Here is a 25,334-nt window from a genome sequence, read left to right on the forward strand (position 1 = left end):
AATAGAAACAATCTGTTCGGACCGGGAATTGGACTCGGCATCCAGGTTCGTACATAGGCTCTTTATTACACGAGGAGAGCGCCCCGTAGCAGTGGATGATGTTGTTGCCATTGTTCTTGGCGCGCAAGGAACAACTGACCCACAGCTCTGAAGAAAGTTATCTGATGGGACTTGCCAAGACGCTCCTTCCGATTATGACAGAATCTAGCAATCTGCCAAGGACGTCCAAGCAGTGCCATGCCGCACTTGCAGAAAAATCCTCGCTGAAATTGTCAACGATTGGTTGCGTATGCGCCACCAGGCGTGCAAATTATCGCTGAAATGCCCGAAAAAAAGGAGAAAGGGCTCGCCTAATAGCTGATGAATTGCGCACATTATTCTACTCCATATACTCCTGGACCAACCTGATGTGTTCGCTGCCATTGTGGATAAGTCTGTCCATCTCTGCCTTCTGTCTTCAAGACTTCATTAATTGTTTTGCTTAGATTTAAGTGAGAAAACACCGAGAGCATAGATACGAAAACATATAGACGTGAGAAGATGTAAAGGTAGAGCTGTTTTTTGATAATGGACAGAACAAGTACGATAATACCCATTTGCCCATTTAGTTATTCCTCGGGCAATTCACCGATCTTTCAAAGGATTTCATCAGGAAGCTAGTTAAATAACCTAGCGACTCGTGCAGCGAATAACAGGCCACTTGGGTGAACTGCGCTTTTTCGGGTTCAAATGCAGGCGAAGAGAAGAGAGTGACGCGGAGAATTCAGGGTCCTCGCTAAGCGTTATTACAGTGAGTTGGAACTGCCGCCCCGCTAAAAGACGACCTCAATTAAGCTTGGTCGCTTCGCGTGCTGTCAGTTTATGGCGGCAGCGCGTTCGTCACGTACTCGGAGTACAGTTAAGCCCGCTGAGACGCTCTACTCTCGATCAACACAATGGCGTCAAGTAGGTTAATGAAATGAACCTTTGCTATTTTCTACGGGACATTTGCTGATCAATCCAAAATAGATCGCGAAGAGCGCTTCTTGATGCGCCAGCGAGGTGCTGGGTATGTCCAAATCGCTGAACGCGACACCCAAATGCGACAGGTATGAGGAAGAGAGCTAATTTACGAGATAACAGAACCCATAAAGTCAGAAACGTCGACTTTGGCTTATCATTTCCCATTGGTGGAAGGGCTCCCGCACCTGCTCCGGCGCCACTCCCCGCACAACGATCGTCACGACGACAAAAAACTCCACAAGCTCTGCCGCCCCAGAGGTCAAGCAGGAGGACTCCAAGTGCAAACCCTACGCCATCAGCGTCTGCACGTTCGCGAACACAAAGCGCACCCGAGAATACTACTGCAGCGACACACAGGAATCCTCAAACCTCGACACGAAGGACGTTGCCCCAGGTTGAAGGAGACGCGCAGGGCTCTTCTCAACGCTCTGCGCAAGAGAGTGTCCAAGTGCCTAACAGCCAGCCATTGTCATCACAAAGGTCTTCAAGTCGAGCTCCAGCGCCAGCGGAGCATCAAACTCTCTCAGCTAAAAAGGGAGCGACGCCTATCGAGCCGTCCGCCGTGAAGAAACATCATACAGCGTCAACAACAAGGAGGAGAGATCCTGGTGAGATCCCACGGCCTACATCATAGATTTCTCCGCTTACAATAGTCTGTTTAGATCGAGTGCTAAATGACGTACCGGAGCAAACAGAAGAAGCTGAACCGACCTCATCCAGACAGGACATCCGCTCATCCAGTCGCCTGACCGGCTCCTCACCTACAACTACCCTTCGTGCGCAAGAGCTCCTGGCTGCAGCAACTCCAACATATACTGGGAAGAGAAAGAGAGGACAGTCGGTCTCACAGCAGGCAGAGCCTGAAACACAGGAACAACCGCCTTCCACAAAGTCTGTTAAACCAATTACGGTACCCAAACCTGGAAGACGGGACGTGTCAATCAAAGTTTCTCCGCCGCACCCTCCCGAGGAGCAACCAAGGACAACGAGAACTCCTAATCCACCAGTGGGTGGACAGAGGCGTGAGCGACGACGGCGGAGCATCGTGCAAAGTATTAAGAATAAACAAGCTTCAGAGGATACAGAACATGGTGACGAGGAGGAAGCTGAGAACAACGAAGGCGAGGAGCCCAATGAGCAAAGCCAGGATGCCGCCGGACCAAAGTCAGCTATCAAACACCTTGGTTCTAAACAGGAGAACCAGCGGCCAAAGCGAACATCAGCGGGATCCGCAGCTGAGCCCACCGCCTTACAGCCTTCACAGCGAGAGCCTAGTGAAATAACAGAGCCTCAGGCCGATCGAACAGTCCAACAATCAAGACAACAGGGTATAAGAAAACGCAAACCCCAGACTCGCTCTCCTCAAGGCCGCCTACGAGAAAGGAATTCAGCCGGGCCTCAACGACCTGCGGAAACCGAAGCAGCGAGTACGTCTCGTCCTCCAAAAAAGCAACGACGGCGGCAATCTCCTGCAGGCGCTTCAGAGGATCAGATAACCCGACGCGGGCGTCGGAAGATCGACTCCGTTCCAATCACTGTGCACCGTCTCGCCCGTCCTCGCGCTGCTGATCAACACGAGGTCGACAGTATCGAGACCCACATTCCTCCTGGCAAGCACGGTAGTGTCAATGCAGTTGATGTCTTGAGCCAGATATGCAAAGAACTGGTCGACCGGAGCTTAGATCGGATCCAAACTGGCTTAGAGAACGCATCTGAGGACGCAATACGAACCGACCTTAAACGGAGAAAAAAGGCAGTCGAAGCATTTGGAGAAGAACTTAACGCCCGATTCCTTGAAATGGTGCGACTTTTATGTCATAAGTGGACCTATGTGTATTGACTAGACTCACTCACTGACCACAAATGAATGATCAGACCGAAGCACTAGACAATAATCTCGGTCTCACTACTCGTCTCAAACAAGCCAACAAGGAGAAAATTGCTCTCCGCGAAGAGCTGCTTTCGATTCGGCGCGAGAGAGAACGTATCGCTCTCAGAATGGATTCCATTCGAACCAAACACGAGCAACAAAGTAAAATCGCACAAGTGAGTCACACTATACCTTGGACGGACCTCTGTACAATAGACATGTAATGACAAATGCTATTCTCCAGGGCCGCGAGGATCTCAACGCCGCTCTTCACGATATTGAGCTCGCCGTCGAGCGTGGCCAATCCGCTCAGTCTGCGCAGACCAAGGACACAGCCACGTCGAAAGATGGGGCAAAACCTGGTCGTAGCATTGAGCTTGATCTCGTTCATCTTGCGCAAGATGTAAGCTCTTCAAGTCCAGGCGGCGGACTGCTACATCAGGTCAAGAGCTTTAATGCATTTCTCGAGAATGCAGCGATGGTACTAGAGGGGCGGTAATGGCCATGCCTGAGATGTGCATTTAAAAAATATGGCCTAGTTACTTCCTAGTATTTCTTTTCACTTCTCACTGGCAGTATTTGCCGTTCACTCACCGTTCATGCAAGCCCTTATATGCGGACCGCCATTACTTGCGAGCTCTAAAGCAGATGAAAATAGATGAATAATGTCATTTTGGTTTGGCGAACTCTGAACAGCTTTCAATGCAGATACCTGTATCTGAAGCATGAGGATGCATTACACTATGTGGTATGCAAATTCCATTTGAAGATCTCCGCAGGTCGCCGAAAAGTCATGTTCAAAAAAAAAATGATTCGTCCAATCTTGAATGAGAATACTAATGATGCATACTAATCCTTTTCAAGCAATTTGTTTTCCAAGATCATTTTCCAATTTTTACTCCAAAGCTCCAACTCGCTCATTTTACAAATTGCACCCAAAATCCCAACAAGAAACTCCGAGCACCCGTCTCGGGATTTTGCCTTCTCACGATAAGCAATCATCCATAAAGCGTCAGACGAGACAACAGCCGCCGAAAAGTGAGATGAAGTAACAATGAACGGAAAGTAAGCCATAACCACCTTCGTACAATCTCGCCCTAACTAGCAATAACCACACCCGCATCTCCCTCCATACCAGTCTTTACTGACCCCCTTGTTCCTCTAGGGTCCACTCCTCCCTCTGTATCATCTCCAGAACCGGCTCCGCCTCCTTCACTCTCGGCTCGGACTTCCATCACCACCTTATGAGCGACTCGGAATGCCTCCATGCCCGCAGGTATACCGCTATACGCCGCTGTGTGGAGCAACGTCTCGCTGATTTCCGTCTCGGAGACGCCATTGTGCAGCGCGCCACGCACATTGACTGCCAATTCCACAGGATGATTCTGCGCGGCAAGCAACGCGATGGTCAAAAGCGAGCGTTCTTTGCGCGTCAGTCCGGGCCGAGACCATACGCTGCCCCAGCAGGTCGACACGGCGAGGTCATGCATGGGCTGGGAGAACGAAGCTTCATCAGGTGATGAAGCGGAAGAGGATAAAGGAACAGGATGGTTGATGACTTCATCGACGTATTTTGGCCCCGCGACTTCAGCGAGAATCTCTAGACCTTGGTTGTAGATTGTTTGATGGGCTTTGGCTTGGGCTTTGGTTTGAGGGGCAAAGCCGCTGCCGCTGCCGCTGCCGCCGCTGGAGGGACCAGAGGAAGGGAAGGAAGTGGGTGGTTTGATGGGAATAGAGGCAGCAGGTCTTGCGGAAGGCGGAGGAGTAGAGGTGTGTAGAGCGGCGTGGAGCATGGTTGTGTATGTTTTGTTTGCTTTTGAGCTTGATATGGAGATGGAGAGCCTTAGAGCTTTAATTAGGTAGGTAGAGGGAATAGATATACAGATGTAAGGTAATATTGGATATGGAGAAAAAAATAATAGGTAGTACAAGAAAAATAGCAGAAGGGTCAAAGAGAATTGGAAAGGTAGTCTGGAAGTAAAAGCAAGCAATCGAGTGTAGCAACGGATGGCCCGGCCCCGCCTGAAGAAAGCATTGTAGGATTATCCTCGGGTATAGCAATTGAGTTTGGGGTTTTACATGCTCATGTGGCGTTGGGATGAGGAGCTACTGTGTATCATAATAGCTAGCAGCAGTGCAGTATAGTTCATTAGGAGTAAGCTGGGATAGCTCTACTGGATCCTTAAATCGATGCATTTACCTGTTTGCGGGGGATCAGCGCGAAAAAAGGGCCCTAACCCCACTCAATGATAGTCTCGCCTTCGTTTAGTCAAGCGAACAAGCCACAAGGGACCCATTGTGAGCCACATGTCTCAACTCAAATTCCAGGGTTGCAAGACTCAAATTCTTGCTTGCAGTAGCGTTTTGTTTCAGTTCTCTTTTCAGAGAATCAAATTTTCTTGCTCATTATATCAATAATGTCGTGATGCAAAATGGACTGATCTTATCTTTAAAGCTCATTTGTTGCAGAATGTGGATTGACTCTCAGGCCATCATTTCTAACGGCGTTGACGCCGTTTGAATAACTGGAACATAAAAAGTCACTTGGAAAAAGCATTTGGAAAAAGGTATCAACGTCCTTTTGACCGTGGAATTGATCTACACTAGGTGACAAAAATTCAACTTCTTGCGCAGTCATTACAGGACTAATACATATGCACAGACCAGAGTGATCATCCATCTCAACACGCGAAATCCACAAGGCAAATCTGATCTCAATGACCCACTGCAGTAATGGGGTCCACGCGAGCTGAACATGGTCCACTGGTTCCGCGAGCGGAACATGCATGATCCGGCGCAGGCCGGCCATAGGTCCGGCCAACTGCTACAATAGCTGGCCCCGTCGTCAATTTGTTCAATTTTTCCCTGCAAATTTTTACATTCTTGCTCGTCCGGTTCGCAGGACCATTGGATTTCTCCGATACAAACGGCGGTGTCGATGCGAGATCGGGCAAACCCCGACGATCCCACTTTTGAATTTAATCGATTTGCACATAGCATTACAAGATGAAAATAATAATTTGACTTTCGGCATGGATGATACTTTGCCGAGCTGTTCAAGGATGAGAACTGTCATCTCGAGGTCGTTGCTTAACCGGGAGCATGCAAGTCATTTGAATTTCTCAAGGAAAATCCTGGCTTGCATTCTTCTTTTCTAGGTGAGACATCCTGACTCCTGCCCAGCCACAATGGTTGAAGAAACACACTGAGATATTGCTCAAGGCGAGAGAGTACAGACCCGCAAGGCTGAGCCCGATTTCAAAAACAGTTTTGTAAAGAGATATGGATGTGATTATCGGACTCGGGAGCTCCCGCAGTGGGACTTTACATGACGTCATGGTGTTGCCCAAGAGAAATTCAAGAGCTGATTACCAAATGTGGTAAGGCCAGTTAAGTAATCGCTATGCAATCGATCGGTGGCCAGCTTCAGCCGTACATGTTCACAACAAAGAGTCCGGGGCCCATGGAACATGATAATTTCAGCTTGTAAATTCAGAAATCGTCGAATCAAATCAAAGAGAATGCTTCTTTCCAAATAATCATCGCGAGGTAAGAATTGTAGCAGAAATAGGAGTTGGAGACTTGAAGGCAGAAAGTTGGAACGAAAAGAAGGGTCTCTTTCGCAATGGAGCCAGGGCCCATTTTGTTATGAATGCAGCTTTTAGCGGGTTTGGTCGGATGATGGCCGATGGGCCGTTCGGGCCAACCGACGTCATCAACCGGGCAACCGCATCAAATGGCAAGCATTGCATTTGGTTACGTAGCGAAAGCCCCCCCAAGGCCTAAAAGGCAAAAAAAGGGCCAAGGCAAGAAAGTCCAGCCACAGCGAAACCCTCAATAAGTTCCCAGACCTCCCAGTGATCTTCCTCCACTTTCCCTCGTATCTCACTCATCTTTCTCCGCACTCTCACCCTCTCCCACGCACGCGATACTCTTCTCTTCTTCGCTCGTGCCCCTCCCGCAGATCATTGTCAAATCATCCCCTTGAATTCATCAATTTTTTCTGATTTAGATTTCGCTCTCCATCGCCAACCATGCATCGTACCTATTCTATGCGCCAGTCGCGCGCTCCTACTGCTTCTCAGCTGGAGAACCCTCCGCCGCCCGTTTCTTCCACCAAGTCTGGCCGCTTCTTCGGTCGTGGAAACATCGGTGAGTGTGTTTGAACTCCCATGGGCACAAAGAAGCGATGCGATACGGGTGTTTTGAAGTCTTGCCATCTGTTCTGTTTGCAGCGCGTTCTTGAAGCTCTGTTTCCTGGTTGTAGCTTTGTCTACCCAATTTTTATGTGTTACGCGCTTGTTTTCAGACACCATGCAGACTTGACATCCAATCTCGCCTTGCATACTTATTACAATCGCCCATGGAGTGATTCTTTTTGGGCCGCTCTTACTTCCTGTTTCAGTCTATTCTATGCTTCGAAGCTTGCATGCTTGCTTGTTTCATGGCTTTTGAAATCATCGAGCAGACCACAGCAAGCTCTCATCCGTCGCTTTTGATGTGTGCATGTGTCACGAGACTGATTATGCGGGCTAACATTGTTCCCTGTCGTTGAGGTGGTGCAGGCCATGCCTTCCGCAAGTCTGCGGCCGGTGCCTTTGGGCCCGACCTGGCAAAGAAGCTTGCTCAGCTTGTCAAGATGGAGAAGAACGTCATGCGCAGCATGGAGATGGTCAGCCGCGAGCGTATGGAAGTCGCTGTAAGTGAACCCGTCCCAAAACACAGTCGTTCAAGACTAGTTACTAATTTATATATAGCAACAACTCTCAATTTGGGGAGAGGCTTGCGACGATGATGTTTCGGACGTTACCGATAAGCTTGGTGTCCTAATCTACGAGATTGGTGAGCTCGAGGACCAATTTGTCGACCGCTACGACCAATACCGTGTCACCATTAAGAGCATTCGCAACATTGAGGCTTCCGTGCAGCCCAGCCGAGACCGTACGTCCAAATTTTCCCCCATAAATGTAGAAGTACCACCTGAAAGCTAACACCCTCTCAGGCAAGCAAAAGATCACCGACCAGATTGCCCAGCTCAAGTACAAGGAGCCCAACTCCCCCAAGATTGTTGTGCTCGAGCAGGAGCTTGTCCGTGCCGAGGCCGAGTCTCTCGTCGCTGAGGCTCAGCTGTCCAACATTACTCGCGAGAAGCTCAAGGCAGCCTTCACCTACCAATTTGACGCTCTCCGTGAACACTGCGAGAAGCTTGCCATTATTGCTGGTTACGGCAAGCATCTCCTCGAGCTGATTGATGACACTCCAGTCACCCCTGGCGAGACTCGCGATGCCTATGACGGCTATGAGGCCAGCAAGGCGTACGTCACCTCCATGTTCCTTTTTTATTTTTGGTTCATTATTTGCTAACTTACTGTAAACAGAATTATCCAAGATTGTGAGAATGCCCTGACCAATTGGGTTACCGCCAACGCTGCTGTCAAGCCGAAGCTCTCCACTCGCGCCCGTACTCTTTCTCAACGCCGCCACCAGCGCCGTGAGGGTGAGGGAGTCGATCTTGCTTCTCAGGACCAACCCCTCAAGGACCGTGAAAGCGGCCTCTGGGTCCCCGCTGAACAGCACCAGGCTGGAGGTTACGGCGAAGAAGAAGAGGAGGAAGAGCCTGAGGCGGCTGGCAGCGTTACAGGCGCCGCCAATGGCGAGACCCGCGGCCGCGAAGAAGAGCGCACCCTGGCGGCATGAATGCCAAGCCCTTGAATGCAGAATCCACGGCTTGGATTGACTACCGCGCCATTTTTCCCAATGATACCTGGCCTCGCAAACATTTAATACCCACCAACTCGAACCAGACATGGAACCGTTCTCCAAGCCGTCTTTTTGATTTTACTTTTTCGTTTTTTGTCTCATACCAGAAAGCCAAGAATGTACGCCAACCATGGGAGGCTACTAATATGCTAATCACGACTGGCGGTAGGGGACACAAGGCGGCATTGCATGGTGATCTCTACTGTTTGAAGGAAGCGGTGTGATTTATTTCTGGACGCGGTTCAAGCACCTTTATTCCCCCTTTTCCCCTTTGCCCTTTCGTTACACCTTGTGTCACCCCTTTTGTTGTACTCTGTTTTCGCCTCCCCTTTGTAATGTTTGCAGGCGCTTTACACGATTGTTGTGCCAACTATCGCCCGGTGGAAAGCAGCTTTAATACTCCCCTCGGATTTTACGAAACACGAAGCACTGTCTTTTCCGCACCCAGGGCTTTACGGCTTCTAATCCTCTTTGTCAACGATTTTATGCAAGATAGTAATACAACGATACCTGTTTGCTTCTCTTTGAAACACTTGAGCACTGAATCATGACCTTGTCATCCTTTCGTGAGCATATTTGACAACCTGATGATATAGAGCCGGTACTGCTACATGGTGTATAAGTTGTATGAGTCTTACAGGCATCGGAGAACAAATCCTTTCTGATATTCACCAAGAGCGCAAGATATTGGTGTTAACAATGGATATCTTCCCTGGGTCACGGGACGACGTGGAACAGTATGAAATCAGATATAATCACGTCGCGTCTCCCAGACACGTCTCTCCCAGCGGACTCGAAAATTTCGACATCTTAGACGTTTGACGAACCTTGATGATTTCCGAATCGGGTGGTTGGGGGTTAGGGGGGTAGGGAGAGAAGGGCATTTGTGCTTTTTCCTTTAAGCTGATTGGATCTACCTACTTAGCTAGGTTGTATGTATAGGAAGTGAATATGAAAAATGGCTATAAACCTAGGGATGCTTGTAATAAATATAATTTCCTAGATAAAAAGCGTTACTACATGTTGCCCTAGACAATACAGGATAAATGAAAGGAAAAAAAAAAAAAAGCAGCGCAGTCGCGCGCCCGTTGCGCCCACACAAAAGTTAAAAGAAATAAAAAAAAAAGAAAAATAAGATAAAAGCGACCAAAAGGGAAGCCACAGTATCAGAAGATAGAAGAAGAAATAGAAGAGATGCCGAAAAAAAGGTAAATAACAGGATATTATTCCAAGGATAAAAAGATTTGTTCATATGGAATCTCCTTTCTTTTTCTCTTCGTCCGTCAATTCAAACTGAAATCATATAGCGGGAAAAAAAGGGTTTTGACGCGGATATTTTGCTTGACATGTCGAATAAAAATATAAATCCATAACGGTGGTACCAGACGCCGAAAAGTAAAAGTAAAAGGCTCATAGCATATAAACGTTACATGCGCGTGGTAAATGGGTCCGTTGGTGACCGGGGGAGAAATAGAGGGGTGGCAGATGGATGAGAAGAAGAAAATGGCTTCGTTATTTCGGAGCATCTCCGTTGTCCTCGACGCTGACCAAGGTGGGAGCGATCCTGCGCTTCTTGGGCTCCTTGCCCTCGTCTTTGTGGCCCTCGGTAGGAGGAGGGGCTGAATCTCTTTTGCCAAGAATACTTGCGGCATTGGTCGAGAGAGCTGCACCGCTGGGACCTGGAAGCGGAGTTTGTGGAGGTGTTGTCAAAGGCACTACTCCGACAGCACTCGAGTGTGTTGCTGCAACGCTCGGTACACTGCTGAGCACGGGCGTCGGATTGCTAATGACCGTGCCTGACTGAGTAGCGACAGACGAGGTGGATGATGACCGTGTCGGACTGACAGGGCGGGTAGATGGAATTTGCGAAGGCGAAGGAAGCGGTTGAGCAGCTGCCGGTTGTTTGGGTATGGCAGGGGCGGTGGTAGAGGTTGGAGTAGGAGTAGGCGTCGATTGCACCGAAGAAGCAGTGGCAGCAGCGATGTTGATGGTTGGATGGTGAGCAGTTGGCACAGATCCAGTGTATACTTGTCCGAGCTCGCCAGCAGCAAATGTCAGCGCCGAGCAAAAGCCATCCGAGGAAGACATGAGCAGTGTCAGCCCATCGTTGGACCTGAAAGATTTTTGTCAGTCAAGTTTTTTTTGGATCAAGAGTGGAAAAAGCTCTACTTGTTGACGGTTCGAACTTACCAGGTGAGGTCGGTGAAAGTGGCAAAATGCAAGTTGCTCACTATGCAGAGAGGAGTTTGCTGCTGAGTATCATACACCAAGACCGCATCCTGCGTTGCTACCGCATAGACCATACGGTATGGCAGAGCAAATGCTGGCGGTGGCGCAGAAGTTGAGTTCGCCTCTCCATCCAAAGGCTTAGATGTATCTGCAGCAGGGACGTCATTCGTGCTCGGTGTGGATGTTGGAGGAGGAGGCTCCATGACAGCTTGTGCCTGGGAAGCTTTGGCTGGAACAGCAGGTTCTGGAAGGGACGGCATTTCTTCCTCTGCAGACGAAGTATCCACCACAATATGCCGAGTCGGTTTCGAGTTCTGACGGTGTGTGTAGTATACTGGAGAGCACTTGACAGCGATAGAAGGTTTCTTGTGCCCAGGAAGGTGAGCAATTGGCGGCTTATTGAAGCCAGCTCGGGTATATATGTACACAGTGTTGATAACATCGTCCGCTGTCTTTCCTGGATCGGTCGAAGAAGGATGAGAGGTCTTGTATTGCCCAGCAGGAGTGAAAAGTAAGCTTCCGTCTGGTGCGAATGTAAGCCGTCTAAAGAATGAGGTGAAGGTCTCGTTGGCGTAGATGTTAGTATTGCGAACGCTAAGTGCTCCATGAAGGCCAGGAGAATTTTCCATGGGTCGAACAGCTGGCAATGGTAGCGTGGGCGCCGGGGAGGCAGATCGTCGGATGGATGGTGAGGAGCCAAAGGATGATCGACGACTGTGAGTAACGGCAGGAGGATTCATCGGCAACGGGCCAGTATTTGGAGTTCCAGGAGCTGAGGGAGCTGGTGATGCTATGGTAACAGACGAGCCCTCAGTTGGCACCGATGGTCTATTCCCCAAATCCGGAGGTGCTGGGCTGCTGGAGGATATTCTCCGAGCCGGCAGATCCATTTTGGTGACCTTTCCATGCTGTGCAAGAGTAAATTGGCCGTCTTTAGTCTTTAATGTATAGATATGAACCGATCGATCAGATGATTGTGTCGCAACAAATTCATTCAGGGGGTCCCACGCCACGCCTTGTACATAATGGTTGTGCTCTGCAATCTGTCGGACCATTTGGCCTGCTCGGGCATTAGCTTCCTTTCTCCATTTCCAATAGGAAAATCCAATTCAATGTACCAGTCTGTGCATTATAGATCCTCGCGACATTATCCATGCTACCCGTGATGAAGAAAACTCCATCTGGGGACCACGCAAGGTCGTATATCTCCGATCCAAATGAGCGGCACATATGCTTTACCCGCCATGTCTCCTTATCTTCAGCCGTGTCCTCGCCAAAGGCAGTGTGTGTCTGGGATTCTGAAGGGACCCAAAGAAGAGCGTTTCCGTCGTCGCCGGCACTGCACAGTAGATCACCTGAAGAAGTGTTAGAAGGGTAATGCTGTGTCAAGCAGCCCAAGCTTCAGCTTACCTCTGGGACACCAGCGAACAACATTGACAGCCTGCGTGTGTTTGACTAGAGTACTCAAATATACTACTTTCCGATCGTCGCCATCTGGTTCGAGCTTCCAAAGCTGCACACGGGCATGAGATTATGATTCCCGGCTCGATTTCAAGGATTCAGCTTACCCGAATATTGTTGTCTCCCCCACAGGTCGCGAGCCGCCCAGATCCAGTGGGCTGGAAATGCGCAGAATATATGGGAGCATTCTCGTTATGCCAGGCGACAAGAAGAGGAGCAGCCTTCATCTTTGCTCAGCGAGCCCGCGAAGACGTCGAGTTGTGACTAGTTGCTTCTTATGGGAGGTTGGTCAGGTCGGCTACCCTGGCGTCGACGGGCCGGGTATGCAAATGGGGATTGAAGTCGTCAATTCGAATTTTAAGCTTATAATCATCGAAGCCAAAGCTGAAAGGTGAAATGGCGCTGTGAATTAGAGTGTTTCTCAGCATGAGGTGATGAAATGACGATGGGGCCGGTTTGTGCGTGTTCGTCGCAGCTCCTTTGTGCTGGTTGCCGGCACTAACAAGGCGAGAGAGATCAACATGTTTTGTCAATGAGCTTGACCGGTGCTCAGCTCGACCAACCTTGAACCCCACTATTTACTTTGGCAATGAATGCTCTGACATGATAAAATATATTTATAATTTTTCTACCGCATAAATAGCATATGAATTAACTGAAATCAATTATTCTTTGTCCTGATCCAGATCTCTTCCTGGAATGTTGTGAATTGGTGAAACCTCATAAATCACGAGTCTGCAATGGCATGGTCAGCGTTTGAGCCATGTTAGCCCATACCAATAAGGGCCACCAAGGATTTGATTCGAGACTGCACTGGTTCAAACGAGATTCACATGATCAGAGCGTGAGAGGTCCCAAAATCTTCTTCTGTCCGCTCTTGCTTTCAATTCATAATTATAAGATATCTGCGGTTCAATTGGTCATGGAATAAATCTCAGTTTCGAATTTGTTTTGATATTCTGCATCTTCGCTATCATGTTTGTATTGCTTCTGATTCTGCGTAGAGACACACGGCGGTCGTGCATGTGGGGGCTGAAAAGAATCGGTGAACAGATTAAATGAGCGTTTGAAGCATCCTCGCTCTTGTCCCGATTGATCGTTATATAGCCGCGCCGTACGGAGGTATCGGAGTACGTAGACTTAATTAATATAACGATGAGCCATGATGTGGGGAATTCATCTCATTCTCAGATAGGTGGGATCCCTCGGATCGCCCTTTGGGCCGATACTTATCTGGGAAGGTTCTCCTCCAGTTGACTCACAGACAAGGAGTCATATCGCCAGCCACGGACGTGCTTGAGCGGGTGGAAATCTCGCTAGGGCCACTGCAATGCCGTCCGTGAATCGAGAATGGCTGCCTAGAGCGGTGTTTTGTACGTACTCGTGCGTACAGAGAACGGTGGGCACCCGCTCTCCAACACCAGCTTATCTCCATCTCCAACCACGGGAATGAGCTTCAAGCATTCGACACGCCCTGCGTTCGTGGAGTGTCAACGAACGGAGACACCCTGTATTCTCTACAGCGTAGGGCGTGGATTTCTTGGCGTTCAAATAAGAAGCTTCTTTTTTTAAAGCATGTACGGAGTACTATCAATATGCACGAGTTAGTATATTCATCTTGCCCTGATAGCGATTGGAAGTCTTTGTATGATATTGGTAAGCACGACAACGGGAGGATGCCGCAGTACAGCAATCCCTCCGTAATGCTGTGCCCTTGGTGAGCTCGCGTGATGCGAAACTAAGATGCATACGGGATTGCCTGCCTTCTGCAGCATAGAACCACGGCCACTAAAAGCCTCCGTTGCATGGATGGCACCCGTCCATAGCCAAGCGGCAGTTTAGTTGGTGCTAATGCGAGGTAGATGATTCACCCTCGCGCCCATCAATCATCTTTTGATATCCGGCACGATTAAGGGCCGCTTATCCCTGCAGCGTTATCAATTTGCAATGTTTCTAATGTAGTGTCAGGACGGACCCTGAGATGTTGATATAAGCATTGTCCCGCCAGGCAGTCATGTAATCTATACCTGAATTTCAAACGTTTCGCGGTCGTCAGAATGGGCCATCTAGCTGTGGTCGAGCTCGTGGTTGGTGCGGTCGGGACTGGAGCGGTCGCCGCAATGACATTGCCTGGCGTCGTAAACCTCCGTAAGAGTGCTTGGAGTCTGCGCAAGGACTATGAGCAGGTGGATGCTCTCTATGAAGATCAGGATGGTGTCGCAACCGAGAAATCGCAGGCCGCCTTTTCCGACAAAATCCCCAAATTGTTCGTATATTTGTCCTCCGTGCTTGGTAGCTCGGTCACATTAGCCTCCGCCTTATGGGCAACTCTTAACCCCGAGAAATCGCTCCTCATATGGAATTGGTTGCAGTTTGGAGCCTGGGTTAGTGCTCCGAATAAATCTTGTCGAATAGCCCAAGTTGACTCTCGTAGATGCTCCTGATCTTGCAGGCAGCCAGCTTTGCTTTAGAAAAGGATTCGGTCAAAAGATTTCGTGTCAGCTGTTACGGCGCCGTATCTAGTTTCGTCTTGTTTCTGGCCATTGCTGTTGTCAATTTGCTTCATTTCTCGAAAACTGGATCGACAGCAAAGGAGAGCGCAGTCCACATCGGCCTGCAAATTGGTAGCGCCTTTGCTACTCTGGTTCTGCTCTTTGCTTATCTCTTCATCCCCCGCCGTGCCGATGTTTACTATAATGGCCGGATCGTCGACCGTCAATATTCTGCTACGGCAATCGAGCGACTCACCTACGGATGGGCTCAACATGTGCTCGATTATGCGGGAAAGAATAAGGACATGAAAATTGAGGAGATACCTAACGTGGATTACCTAACAAGATCAGAAAATCTCCAGCAATTTTTCTTTGCTGTGCAAAAAGGCGGTCGACTTGGATACCGCCTTCTATACGCTCATGCCAATGCCTTTTTGTGGCAGACAGCCTACACTATCATTCAGTGCTTCCTTCAATTCGGCCCTCAAGTAGCCATGTATCGTATTCTGAAGTACCTGGAAGCTCGAGCTGAAGGGCCTGTATCCGCTGTGGAAGGTTGGGCTTATGTACTGGGTCTGTTCCTAACAATGGCCCTCAGTGGATGGTTCGATCAGCGCATGTTTTGGGTTAGCTGGAGTCGACTGGCCATTCCACTTCGTATGCAACTATCTGCATTGGTCTTCTTAAAGGCCATGAAACGGAAAGATGCTAAAGGAGTGGAGAAAGCGTCGATAAAGGGTGATAAGTCAGTTGATGGCGCATCTGACGCGGGTGACTCGAAAAAAGAATCCCCCGAAGAGGATGATCTCCTACAGAAGACACAGCAAAGTACCATCAATCTCATCGGTATTGATGCGTAGGTCTTTGTCCTTTTGTTTTTCCATCAACGTCGCTAACTTCTCGACAGGAAGCGCGTAGGGGAGTTCTGCGCCTGGAATAATTATATTTTTGGAAGTGTCTTGAGATTGGCCATTGCCTTGACTTTTCTTCAACGCCTTATCGGGTATGGATGCATCACTTGTTATCAGTAGATACCAAGCTGACTTCAATAGGTGGCCAAGTCTTCTGGCAGGTCTCGCTTTCAACATTCTCACATTGCCTTTCAATATATGGGCTTCAAAGAGATATGGAGTGGCTCAGGTAAATTCCCTCCTAATTCCTAGACACAGTAGGATATTTTGCAAAATTTTCTGTTCAGATACATCAAAGACTTTTTCTTTTCTTCTTGTCTTATCGCATAAGGCTGATAACTTTGTTTTCCAGGATGTCCTCATGAAGAGCAGAGATCGTAAAATGGGAGTAATTACGGAAGCCTTACGTGGTATCAGGCAGATCAAGTTTTCGGCACTTGAACGACAATGGCAGGATAAGATTGGTGAAGTTCGAGAACAAGAACTAAAAAGTCAATGGGCTTGCTTCATGGCAGATTCGGTTGTGATGGCTTGTTGGATCGTTACGCCCATTATGCTGTCTGCTGTATCTCTTTCGACCTACGCATTGCTTCATGGTGGCTTGGCGCCTTCGAAAGCATTTACCACACTCGCCGTGTTTGCAAATCTAGAGGTTACGCTCTCTGTGATTCCTCCGCTGATCGCAGAATCCTTCGACGCTTGGATCAGTCTATGCCGAATCGAGAAGTTTCTCAATTCACCCGAAAAGGAGGATAGGACTGTGGACGCAGAAGAGATTGCATTTGAAGGCGCATCAGTGGCTTGGCCAGCAGATGAGGATGTCTCCGGTGACGAAAGATTCACACTGCCCAATCTCAACCTTCGCTTCCCTAGCAAGGAACTCAGCGTGATCTGTGGAGCTACGGGATCGGGAAAGAGTCTACTCCTCGCTTCAGTCCTAGGTGAAGTGGACATTCTCGCTGGCGTTGTCAAGATCCCAAAGGCACATCCGGCAGAGAAGCGTTTCGACCACAAAGCCAATTCGGACAATTGGATCATCGATTCATGCGTTGCCTATGTGGCGCAAACTCCGTGGATTGAGAATGCCTCTGTGAAGAACAATATCCTATTCGGCTTACCATATGATTCGAAGCGTTACAAAAAGGTTCTGCATGCATGCGCGTTGGTCAAAGATTTGGAGATGCTCGAAGACGGCGAAAACACCGAAATTGGCGCTAATGGTATCAACTTGAGCGGTGGTCAACGCTGGCGTTTATCCTTTGCAAGAGCATTGTATTCTCGCGCAGGCATCCTCGTTCTTGACGACATTTTTAGTGCGGTCGATGCTCATGTTGGCCGACATATTTTTGAGCTCGGGTTGACCGGCGAACTTGGAAATGGTAGGACCCGACTTCTAGTCACTCATCACGTTGGGCTTTGTTTGCCCAAAGCAGTTTATTTGGTAGCTTTGAATCAAGAAGGTACTGTGCAGCATGCTGGTCTAGTCGAGGAACTACGCCGAAGCGGTAGCCTGTCTAGTATCATGGAACGAAAGGACAATGTTTCCGAGGAAGAGGACAAGGACTCCGTTATTGAAGACGCTGATGTCAAGGATAAGATTGCCCCGCAACCGGACGTTCCTGTACAATTTGATGATACCAACCCGGAAGACGCCGCAGACGCCAACATTGCTGCCAAGGCGGCGGCGAAAAAATTTGTTCAAGATGAGGCAAAGGAAAGCGGACGTGTCAAATGGAAGGTCTACGGGGGCTATCTGAAGTATACAGGCGGAGTATTGTTCTGGGTCATGGCCCTCTTACTATTTATGATCTATCAAGCAACCCTACTTGCAAAAGTAAGTCATTTCCCAAGCGGTCTCATATTTTCCAATATGCTCACTTCCCAATAGTCATGGTGGATCAAAATCTGGAGCAGTACATATGAAACCGAGGCGATTAGCTTCCAGCATGTTGCCATGCGAATCCAGACAGTCCCAATATCGTTAAAGAAGGCGGCGTCTCCATCGACTGACAACGATTTGGTCTACTACATGGGCGTATATGTCGGTATATCGATCTTTGTTTGCATATTAGGTACTGTCCGTTATATTTGGCTATACTGGGGTTCCATCAGAGGGTCTCGCATTCTGTCAGATCGAATGACACATATGGTGCTCAGAGCACCATTGAGATGGTATGTCTTTTTTTTTTGGAGGGCGCTCGGAGCCTCTTCCGTGTTTATCTAGCAAGCCGCATCAGATGTTATGGTCATAAGCACCTTCTCTACATATGATATATCTGCTAACAATAATTGCATAGGCTGGACACCGTACCAGTTGGCCGTATTCTGAACCGATTCACTGCCGACTTTACCGTTATTGATTCAAACATGTCAATGGAGCTTGGCAACTTTCTCTACAATGCGCTCATGGTTGTCGGCAGCCTTGTTGCTGGGTAGGTGTCCTTTTTTAATTGGATGGCTTCGAATGGGGCACTAATCATTCTTAGTTTGTTTGTATCTCCATATATGATAATCTTTGCAGTCATCTTGCAGTTCACTTGCTGGAGAGTTGCCTCCATGTTCTTAGGAGGCGCACGAGAGATCAAGCGCCTTGAATCAAATGCAAAAAGCCCCATTTTCGAACATTTTGGAGCTGCTCTAGGTGGTCTCTCCACAATTCGAGCATTTGACAAGACCCATGACTATATAAGTACTATGTTTGAGAGAATTGACAACCATGGTGCCGCTTTCTGGTACATCTTCATGCTCAACCGGTGGCTTTCTCGTAAGTAAACCAAGTTTTCACCATCCCATTCTTTGAAACTGACATGATATAGTCCGCTTGTCATTCATTGGAGCCATATTCTGTGCCATAGTCTCCGGTATCATTGTCGGATCAAAGTCAATCGATGCGGCACTTGCTGGGTTCGCCCTGCAATTCGGGTTAGAATATTCTGAGTGCATTTCCTGGGCCTTGCGCATGTATGCGAATGTTGAGCTTGGAATGAATGCGGCGGAGCGTATTCTCGAGTACACCGAGATCAAAACCGAGAATCAAGGTGGAGAGTCCGCTCCTGCTGCATGGCCATCCGAGGGTCGACTGGTTGTCAAAAACCTTGTGGCAGGCTACGCAGAGGATCTTCCTCCCGTGCTTAAGGGCCTTTCCTTTGAAGTTGAGGCGAACAAACGCATCGGGGTCGTCGGGCGAACTGGCGCTGGAAAATCATCACTCACGCTTGCGTTGTTCCGTTTCTTGGAGGCCCGCAAGGGAAGCATTACCATTGACGGCATTGACATTTACACGCTCAAGCTGCACGAACTTCGAAGTCGACTTGCTATCATTCCGCAGGACCCTGTACTTTTCTCCGGTACCGTCCGGTCCAACCTCGATCCATTTGACCAGTACGAGGATTATCAACTCCGGGATGCACTCGAACGAGCCCATCTTATCAAGGCCGAGCGCAGTGGACAAGTCACCCCTGGCTTGAGTCAAGAACCTGCCAATGCCAATATCTTTGAAGACCTAAGCTCTGCCATTTCCGAGGGTGGGCACAGTTTGTCTCAGGGTCAAAGACAGCTCCTCTGCCTTGCTCGTGCCATCGTTTCTCGGCCCAAGATTATGGTCTTGGACGAAGCCACCTCTGCAGTCGACATGGATACCGATGCGCTGATTCAGCAATCCATTCGAGAAGAATTCAACGACAGTACGCTCATCGTTATTGCTCATCGACTCAGCACCATCGCTGATTTTGACAAGATCCTTGTCATGAGCGATGGCCGTGTAGAAGAGTATGACGAGCCGCACAAATTGATGGAACAGAAAGGCGACTTTTACAGAATGGTCAATGAGAGTGGCGAAAAGGAAAAATTAGAAGCTATCATTGCTAATAAGGCAAAGGCTTCGTCGTAAGGGTCATTGCAAGGGCTGATGACTCAGACTTTCTGTTCAGAAAAATTCATGTTACTCATATTTGATCTTGAAACTGTCTAGGAGCTTTCGATATTCTGATTCCTTCTTCTGTTGGCGATGAGCGACAAAAATAGCGTTGATTTTATTTCTTTCCTCTTCTTTTCAATTTCCTTTTCTCCTTTTTTCTGGATGTAGATGTTTGTTTTAGATTGCGTTATCTCTTGTTTTTCTTATCCTCTACTGTGGTTTTCACTTCCTTTTTCTTTATACGCTTCCAAACCTTGGATATTCAGACGAATATCTCTCTCAAGGTAGTCACTCATTAGATCTGCACATATAGCGTGTACGCTGTCTACAATTTTTAAAACAATATAACGAAGAAGTTTTGATAGAACTGCCAGTAAATATGTGGACCCGTGTAAATTTTATATGAAGTTTTGTCTCCGGCACAGCTTCTGCGTTGATACGAGTTGATGATAAACACCCTGATGCTCTAGACGTCCGAGGTCGATGCTCGGTTGGCAATTTGCCGACCAAAGCCAGTGAGCAATCCCGACGGAAGCTTGGGCCACACAATTCCAGATCCAGATCCAGACCCAAAGTCAACCAGCTGAGCGCCGTTGTGCATTTCAACAGCCTTTATCGTCTTTTGTCCCGACCATAATTTGTACTTCTCAGATATACTCTTTTACGCTTCTCCTTACCTTTCGTCTCGTCTCGTATCCTCTGCCCTGTCCATCACCTTCACGCTTCGCTCTCGTAGCGTAGTGAATATCAATCGCAACTTGGAATAAGAATAAGCTTTCGACGGTCAACGGTCAACGGTCAACGATTCGCGCTGCCCGAAATACTACACTATCACTACCATGCCTAAAGCTGTCAAAGGTAAGATCTTACATGTTACCTTTCTTATAATACCGGAAGTCGCGCGCGCCGATACGGTTCGTTGCTGCATGCAAGGATAGATGGCTGGAGGATTAAAAGGAATAGGAGAAACGGGCACAAGGGATAATGGAAGCTGGACACGCAGCAGGACGGAGCATAACAGAGGAATTAGACATGCAATCAGGAAGACCGGATGAATGAAAGGATGGGTGTATGGATAAATGAATGAATGAACGAGTGGCTAACCAGAAACACCAAATACAGGTGTGCTTGTCCAGTGCGATCCGTCGATTAAAGCCATCATCCTTAAAATCGACGCGCTTGACCACGACTTTATTGTGGAGGATCTGGATGATCAGACACTTGTGGTGAAGGAGAGTAAGTTGGTGGAATTGAAGCAGAGATTGGAAGATGTGAGTGGTGCTCTCTTTGGTTTTCTTGCGAGGGCTTTAATGGACAGATGAACGAGGCGTATGGCAAGGGACATAATAACATCTGGACATTGAAGGGAACTACTTGCATACTGGGCAAGATGCTAATGACTGGCTTAATTACAGGAACTTTCGAATACGCAGCAGATGCCGGAGGAATCTGGGTCCGAATAGACGTTGCTATCTCTCTCAAGGGCTTTCATTTCGAGGCCCTTGTGCATGAAAGCTCGTGTTGCTCCTAATGGGCACTTAAACAGCTACGGCGGGAAAAGTGATAAAACAATAATGACAGAGTGGAGCATGGGCCTAAACGACGGATACTAGAATATTCCCGGAATCAACCTCCATGTCCGCCGACTATACTCCTCCCACTCTTTTCCAAATTCCCAATGCATCATTTGCTCTTCATCACGCAGTCTCATGGGGAGAAACACGATGAGACCGAGCAGCGATACAGCCGAAAGCACGGCGGTAATTACTCCGCGCGCACCTGCCCCCGGTTCAAGCCAACAGGCCGACACACCATCGCTTCTAAATACAAGCCCAACACAAGTCACGCTCAATAAGATGGCCCCTGTGTAAGACGGGTGGCGGATATACCGGTACACGCCACTCGTGATTAGGCCCTTTTTTGGCTTGGCAAGCTCAAATGTGAAGCTTTCTCCTAGCTGCGCATACGCGAGCAGTCGGATTGCACCGCCGATAAAGTGGATGGCTAAGCAAATGCTCGTGAAAGTCGACCAGGTGAAGAGCGCAGAGTTGAGCCATTCAGGGTGCGGACAGATGCTTTTCGGTGGCGAGGGATATGTGAGCGCTATAAAGGCGTGATAGATGCAAACCGAGCATGCGATCCATGGTGCCATGAGAGTGGTTTGCCTCACTGCTGTATTCGCCATGATTCGGTCGTCATGCTGTTCTTTTGTGTCTGACTGTTTTTCTGGTGGAGGGTTTGGCCGTGTCAAACATCGCTTGGTCAGATATCCACTGGCAAGGAAGAGCGTGGAGAGGAGGAGTGCTTTGGGATCAAATGTAATAACGGCCATGGCCGGTGATTAAGCAATAGCTTCTGGATTTATTGAATGGATTATGTTGTAATTGCGTTTATAAGTTTCTCCGTGGACACATAGAGTGAACTTCCCGTTTGGAAAAGAATGGAAGAAACGGCAGAGAAATATGATGCAGTACTGCCGTATTTTTCACAGTTTCAGCTATGGCTCGTGCTGTAACGTGTGCCACACGGGTAAACAAATATAGTAAATGATCTTTGAGCGGGACTTGGGCTCTCGGACGTAAAGCGACAGAGCGCAGTCCCAAATGGAAAGATACTGGATGGAAGATGACTCTTGAAACGTTCTAGGAAATGCCCAGAACCGCAATTCAACTGAGCACCAAGTTGAAGAAAAGAAAGTTGGACAGTGTCTTGCTCAGTAGAAGTTGAATGGATCAACTCACTATTTCTCGGTTCAGTGGCTTAACTAGAAACAAGTCAAACCTAGCGGGGAATCTTGGCGGTCGGCTGGCTTAGTTCCCGTTCCCCGACGATGATGACGATGACATGCATATCCTTCCCGTCCACTGTATGTTCTACTACCTTCAAGCCCTAAACATATATCTACAACTCCTTCACAAGACATGCAAATAACATGAGCAGTCCAGACTCATATTTAAATCAGCATAAATCCAAGCGAAAAGCGTCTCCGAGATTGATCGACAATCCATTCATCAAACGCCACAATAAAAGCTGGGAAATATCTCCTCCGCCATTATCCAGAAAACGAGCTGAATCAAGGGCGGAAACGCAGTCACGGATTGTCCAGGAATCCTTCACTTCACTAATCACCGCAAGTGAAGGTCATCAAAAGGAGGAACCCCAGCAGCCCTTCAGTACATTTCAGCAGAATTCAAAAGAAGATAACCTAAAGCCAGAGACAGCAGAACCGGTAATCGATACTGCTGCCGTAGAGGCTGGTCAGGTTCAGATCCGGGACCATTTAAAGTTCTTTTCTGAGCACTTGGCTCAGGCCTGTCGACCAGTAGTTGCAGAGAAACCTGTTCCAAGACTGTCTATTGCAGACTTCAAAGACTTGTATTTAAGGAACCAGCACGAACATGGTTGCCATTTTGTCATTCATCAGCATGATCATCCCGTGGCGGGAGTCCATTATGATTTGCGATTACAAGTGTCGGAAACAAGTTCCATCAGTTTTGCCATCATGTGAGTATTATTTATGTTTTCCCAAGTGGTTTAAAACTCCTTTTTCTTCTCTCTTAAACACGAGAACGCACGTCAAATGTAATATTGAAAATGGGCTATGCAAGATATAGTACGAGGTTCTAAACATGATGCTGACGAGTTAAGGTATGGACTCCCCGGAAATCCAAATTCAAAGAGGCTGAATCGCAATGCTACAGAGACGAGGGTCCATAATCTGTGGGTACGCAGCATAGCTCTTTCTTTCATTTCTCTTTATCCTACTCTCTCTCGCTCCGCTATCTCCACTCATGCTAAGTTAAAGTGTACAGAACCATCTCATTGAGACGGCAAGTCCTCTGACCGGCTCAATGCTGATATGGGACACGGGCGAATACCAAGTCCTGCCCTATCGCACAGAATCAGCTGCCGTCGAGACTGATCACTCTGCATCCGACGGGTCTCTGGGAAGCTTGTACGAGAATCATCACTGGGCAGATAAAGCCCCGGAGAATGTGAAACTTGCAGAAGCTTTTAAAAACGTACGTTAACGTTTAGCTTTAGACCCTGGTAAAGCCCATTGCATCCATATCTCAACATCACATGTCACATACTGGTCCAAATCATTGTCAACTGATCTGAATGTTTCCTACAGAGCAAAATCCGCCTACGTCTCCACGGGACCAAGCTTCCTAGGAATTACACCCTTTCTCTCAGGTTGCTATCGGCATTTAACCGTACAGACCAGCACGGGAAACCTACACGACGACGTAGCAGGAGAGTACCAGGACAACGACCAGGAGGCCAAGCCACGCCCAGAGGCACGACGAAAGTCCAAGCGGCACCAACGACGCCTACACCGTCTCCGCCGCCCATCTTGCCATCTTCTGCAGCTCAAACAGGGGCAGAACCGCCACCATCATTTCTTGCTGTAGGCGGCCGCGGTCATCTTCCAATTACAGAAAACGCACCTTTAGAGAAGAATACTTTTCCAGCACCATCATCGTCGGCCGGAAAGGGGAGCGAAGCAGCTGCAAGACAAGGAGAAGAAAGAGGCAAGAGTAACGGTGATGACAAGGCCCGCGCCGCAGACCGAGACGAGGCTGAAATCGCTGAAATGGCCGAACTCGAAGACGAGCAAGTCCGCGCAACAAACGCATACCCTGGTGCCACCAACTCCATCGGCTCTGTTCATCAGCGACGATGGTTTCTCTCGCTCGATCGCGTCTCGTCGGGTCTTGTCCGGCGGGGTAAAGCGTGGGTGCACTGCCCTTCTTCTTCTTCTTCTCCTCCTCCTCCTCCTCCTCCTCCTCCATCTTCTTTTTCTCGTGTCTCGCCAACGTCTCTTTCTCGTCCTGCTATGCCAGAGGACAAATGCAGCACTACGTTCCCTTCGTATGATCATCCCGCCACTGACACCGCTACTGATACTCCCGATATCGATCCCGATCCCGTTGTTCGTTCTCATCAAGCCCAAGGCTACCCTCATGACCAAAATCAAGAAGGGCAACAAGGCCATGTACGAGGCCATGCACGAGCACAACGCGTAAGAACGGGAGCGGGAGCATCAACCACCGCCACCATCCTCACCAGCAGTGGCAGTGGTAGTGGTAGTGGTAGTGGTAGTGCAAATACAAGACTAACGTACCCCTTCTACATCCTCGGCCGCGACCACGAAACCAGCATTGTCACAGGCCGGACAGCCGAGCAGGTCATGGCCGACGAGGGCGTGACTGGCTTCGTCTCGCGCAAGGGATGGCGCGCTGTTTTGGAATAGCGTCACATTATGTTCGTCATTGTCACATTATATACTGGCACCTGTAATTAAGTCACAGTATTAAACTATCACTGTATCAAATATAACTCTGGGCATCTGAGCACCTTGAACACTTTGAGTATATGAGTATATGAGTATCCGAGTATCTGGGTATCCATGCGTCTGAGCAGCTTCAGCAGCTTAAACTAAAACCATGTAGAACGGGAAATAAAAGTCAAGGGAGAAATAAGATATAAGTTGGTGGGTAGATATACGACTCGAATAATAATATTAATAATAATCATAATGACAATAATAACGACAATAATGGTAAAAACGTACAAGTAACATCTATGCGTCTCACATATCGCACCACTTCAATACCACGTACATGGCGCTCTCAAGAGAAGAGGAGAAAAAAATGAGCAAAGGGATAAAAATGGAATAGAGCGCATAA

General features: G+C 48.4%; 8 protein-coding genes across 8 annotated transcripts; 5 read left to right on the forward strand and 3 right to left on the reverse strand.

Annotated features, from left to right (window-relative positions):
* Window positions 1-913: 913 nt before the first annotated feature.
* Window positions 914-3,559, forward strand: L228DRAFT_279450 (hypothetical protein). Its single transcript, XM_018335686.1, has 6 exons — window positions 914-945; window positions 1,009-1,048; window positions 1,123-1,610; window positions 1,665-2,803; window positions 2,878-3,048; window positions 3,117-3,559. The coding sequence occupies exons 1-6, from the start codon at window positions 936-938 to the stop codon at window positions 3,369-3,371; spliced, it is 2,103 nt and encodes a 700-aa protein (XP_018191770.1). The 5' UTR covers window positions 914-935; the 3' UTR covers window positions 3,372-3,559.
* A 257-nt stretch (window positions 3,560-3,816) lies between these two features.
* On the reverse strand, window positions 3,817-5,043 carry L228DRAFT_242650 (CMD-domain-containing protein). The gene is made up of 2 exons (XM_018331496.1): window positions 4,038-5,043; window positions 3,817-3,937 (listed from the first exon to the last, which is right to left on the reverse strand). The coding sequence occupies exons 1-2, from the start codon at window positions 4,663-4,665 to the stop codon at window positions 3,885-3,887; spliced, it is 681 nt and encodes a 226-aa protein (XP_018191771.1). The 5' UTR covers window positions 4,666-5,043; the 3' UTR covers window positions 3,817-3,884.
* Window positions 5,044-7,422: 2,379 nt separating this feature from the next.
* L228DRAFT_7863 (hypothetical protein) lies at window positions 7,423-8,768 on the forward strand. The gene is made up of 4 exons (XM_018336858.1): window positions 7,423-7,571; window positions 7,630-7,813; window positions 7,875-8,187; window positions 8,251-8,768. The coding sequence occupies exons 1-4, from the start codon at window positions 7,512-7,514 to the stop codon at window positions 8,567-8,569; spliced, it is 876 nt and encodes a 291-aa protein (XP_018191772.1). The 5' UTR covers window positions 7,423-7,511; the 3' UTR covers window positions 8,570-8,768.
* A 1,355-nt stretch (window positions 8,769-10,123) lies between these two features.
* Window positions 10,124-12,914, reverse strand: L228DRAFT_225971 (chromatin assembly factor 1 subunit B). The gene is made up of 7 exons (XM_018330400.1): window positions 12,886-12,914; window positions 12,430-12,820; window positions 12,272-12,374; window positions 11,980-12,216; window positions 11,117-11,924; window positions 10,823-11,032; window positions 10,124-10,745 (listed from the first exon to the last, which is right to left on the reverse strand). The coding sequence occupies exons 2-7, from the start codon at window positions 12,547-12,549 to the stop codon at window positions 10,145-10,147; spliced, it is 2,079 nt and encodes a 692-aa protein (XP_018191773.1). The 5' UTR covers window positions 12,550-12,820; window positions 12,886-12,914; the 3' UTR covers window positions 10,124-10,144.
* A 1,300-nt stretch (window positions 12,915-14,214) lies between these two features.
* On the forward strand, window positions 14,215-19,952 carry L228DRAFT_257695 (ABC bile acid transporter). Its single transcript, XM_018334012.1, has 9 exons — window positions 14,215-14,706; window positions 14,757-15,670; window positions 15,722-15,817; window positions 15,867-15,954; window positions 16,078-17,559; window positions 17,614-17,897; window positions 18,023-18,157; window positions 18,212-18,489; window positions 18,542-19,952. Exons 1-9 carry the CDS (start codon window positions 14,380-14,382, stop codon window positions 19,612-19,614), a joined length of 4,677 nt encoding a protein of 1,558 aa, XP_018191774.1. The 5' UTR covers window positions 14,215-14,379; the 3' UTR covers window positions 19,615-19,952.
* Window positions 19,953-20,379: 427 nt separating this feature from the next.
* On the forward strand, window positions 20,380-21,177 carry L228DRAFT_7989 (RNA polymerase II transcription factor B subunit 5). The gene is made up of 3 exons (XM_018336870.1): window positions 20,380-20,499; window positions 20,764-20,912; window positions 21,057-21,177. Exons 1-3 carry the CDS (start codon window positions 20,481-20,483, stop codon window positions 21,102-21,104), a joined length of 216 nt encoding a protein of 71 aa, XP_018191775.1. The 5' UTR covers window positions 20,380-20,480; the 3' UTR covers window positions 21,105-21,177.
* Window positions 21,057-22,352, reverse strand: L228DRAFT_242657 (hypothetical protein). The gene has a single exon (XM_018331497.1). It carries the CDS (start codon window positions 21,971-21,973, stop codon window positions 21,251-21,253), a length of 723 nt encoding a protein of 240 aa, XP_018191776.1. The 5' UTR covers window positions 21,974-22,352; the 3' UTR covers window positions 21,057-21,250.
* Window positions 22,353-22,573: 221 nt separating this feature from the next.
* On the forward strand, window positions 22,574-24,898 carry L228DRAFT_279457 (hypothetical protein; the record flags this gene model as incomplete). The annotated part of the gene is made up of 4 exons (XM_018335687.1): window positions 22,574-23,145; window positions 23,290-23,365; window positions 23,454-23,663; window positions 23,777-24,898. The coding sequence occupies 4 exons, from the start codon at window positions 22,574-22,576 to the stop codon at window positions 24,896-24,898; spliced, it is 1,980 nt and encodes a 659-aa protein (XP_018191777.1).
* Window positions 24,899-25,334: the final 436 nt, after the last annotated feature.

The sequence above is a fragment of the Xylona heveae genome, assembly GCF_001619985.1.
Source record: "Xylona heveae TC161 unplaced genomic scaffold L228scaffold_1, whole genome shotgun sequence".
NCBI classification, from domain to species: Eukaryota; Fungi; Ascomycota; class Xylonomycetes; order Xylonales; family Xylonaceae; genus Xylona; species Xylona heveae.

What these genes read in the sequence shown, in the direction of transcription:
- L228DRAFT_279450 (XM_018335686.1), top strand. An exon ending in AACAAGGAGGAGAGATCCTG is followed by an intron (nt 1,611 to 1,664) that starts GTGAGATCCCAC and finishes TAGTCTGTTTAG; the next exon opens with ATCGAGTGCTAAATGACGTA. An exon ending in ACGCCCGATTCCTTGAAATG is followed by an intron (nt 2,804 to 2,877) that starts GTGCGACTTTTA and finishes ATGAATGATCAG; the next exon opens with ACCGAAGCACTAGACAATAA.
- L228DRAFT_242650 (XM_018331496.1), bottom strand. Translation starts at nt 4,665, where the DNA reads ATGCTCCACGCCGCTCTACACACCTCTACTCCTCCGCCTTCCGCAAGA. An exon ending in TACAGAGGGAGGAGTGGACC is followed by an intron (nt 3,938 to 4,037) that starts CTAGAGGAACAA and finishes GTTATGGCTTAC; the next exon opens with TTTCCGTTCATTGTTACTTC.
- L228DRAFT_7863 (XM_018336858.1), top strand. Translation starts at nt 7,512, where the DNA reads ATGGAGAAGAACGTCATGCGCAGCATGGAGATGGTCAGCCGCGAGCGT. An exon ending in GCGAGCGTATGGAAGTCGCT is followed by an intron (nt 7,572 to 7,629) that starts GTAAGTGAACCC and finishes ATTTATATATAG; the next exon opens with CAACAACTCTCAATTTGGGG. An exon ending in CGTGCAGCCCAGCCGAGACC is followed by an intron (nt 7,814 to 7,874) that starts GTACGTCCAAAT and finishes ACACCCTCTCAG; the next exon opens with GCAAGCAAAAGATCACCGAC.
- L228DRAFT_225971 (XM_018330400.1), bottom strand. Translation starts at nt 12,549, where the DNA reads ATGAAGGCTGCTCCTCTTCTTGTCGCCTGGCATAACGAGAATGCTCCC. An exon ending in TGTTCGCTGGTGTCCCAGAG is followed by an intron (nt 12,217 to 12,271) that starts GTAAGCTGAAGC and finishes ACACTTCTTCAG; the next exon opens with GTGATCTACTGTGCAGTGCC. An exon ending in ACTTTCACCGACCTCACCTG is followed by an intron (nt 10,746 to 10,822) that starts GTAAGTTCGAAC and finishes AAAATCTTTCAG; the next exon opens with GTCCAACGATGGGCTGACAC.
- L228DRAFT_257695 (XM_018334012.1), top strand. Translation starts at nt 14,380, where the DNA reads ATGGGCCATCTAGCTGTGGTCGAGCTCGTGGTTGGTGCGGTCGGGACT. An exon ending in GGTTGCAGTTTGGAGCCTGG is followed by an intron (nt 14,707 to 14,756) that starts GTTAGTGCTCCG and finishes TGACTCTCGTAG; the next exon opens with ATGCTCCTGATCTTGCAGGC. An exon ending in AGAGATATGGAGTGGCTCAG is followed by an intron (nt 15,955 to 16,077) that starts GTAAATTCCCTC and finishes TTTGTTTTCCAG; the next exon opens with GATGTCCTCATGAAGAGCAG.
- L228DRAFT_7989 (XM_018336870.1), top strand. An exon ending in TGAAGCAGAGATTGGAAGAT is followed by an intron (nt 20,913 to 21,056) that starts GTGAGTGGTGCT and finishes GCTTAATTACAG; the next exon opens with GAACTTTCGAATACGCAGCA.
- L228DRAFT_242657 (XM_018331497.1), bottom strand. Translation starts at nt 21,973, where the DNA reads ATGGCCGTTATTACATTTGATCCCAAAGCACTCCTCCTCTCCACGCTC.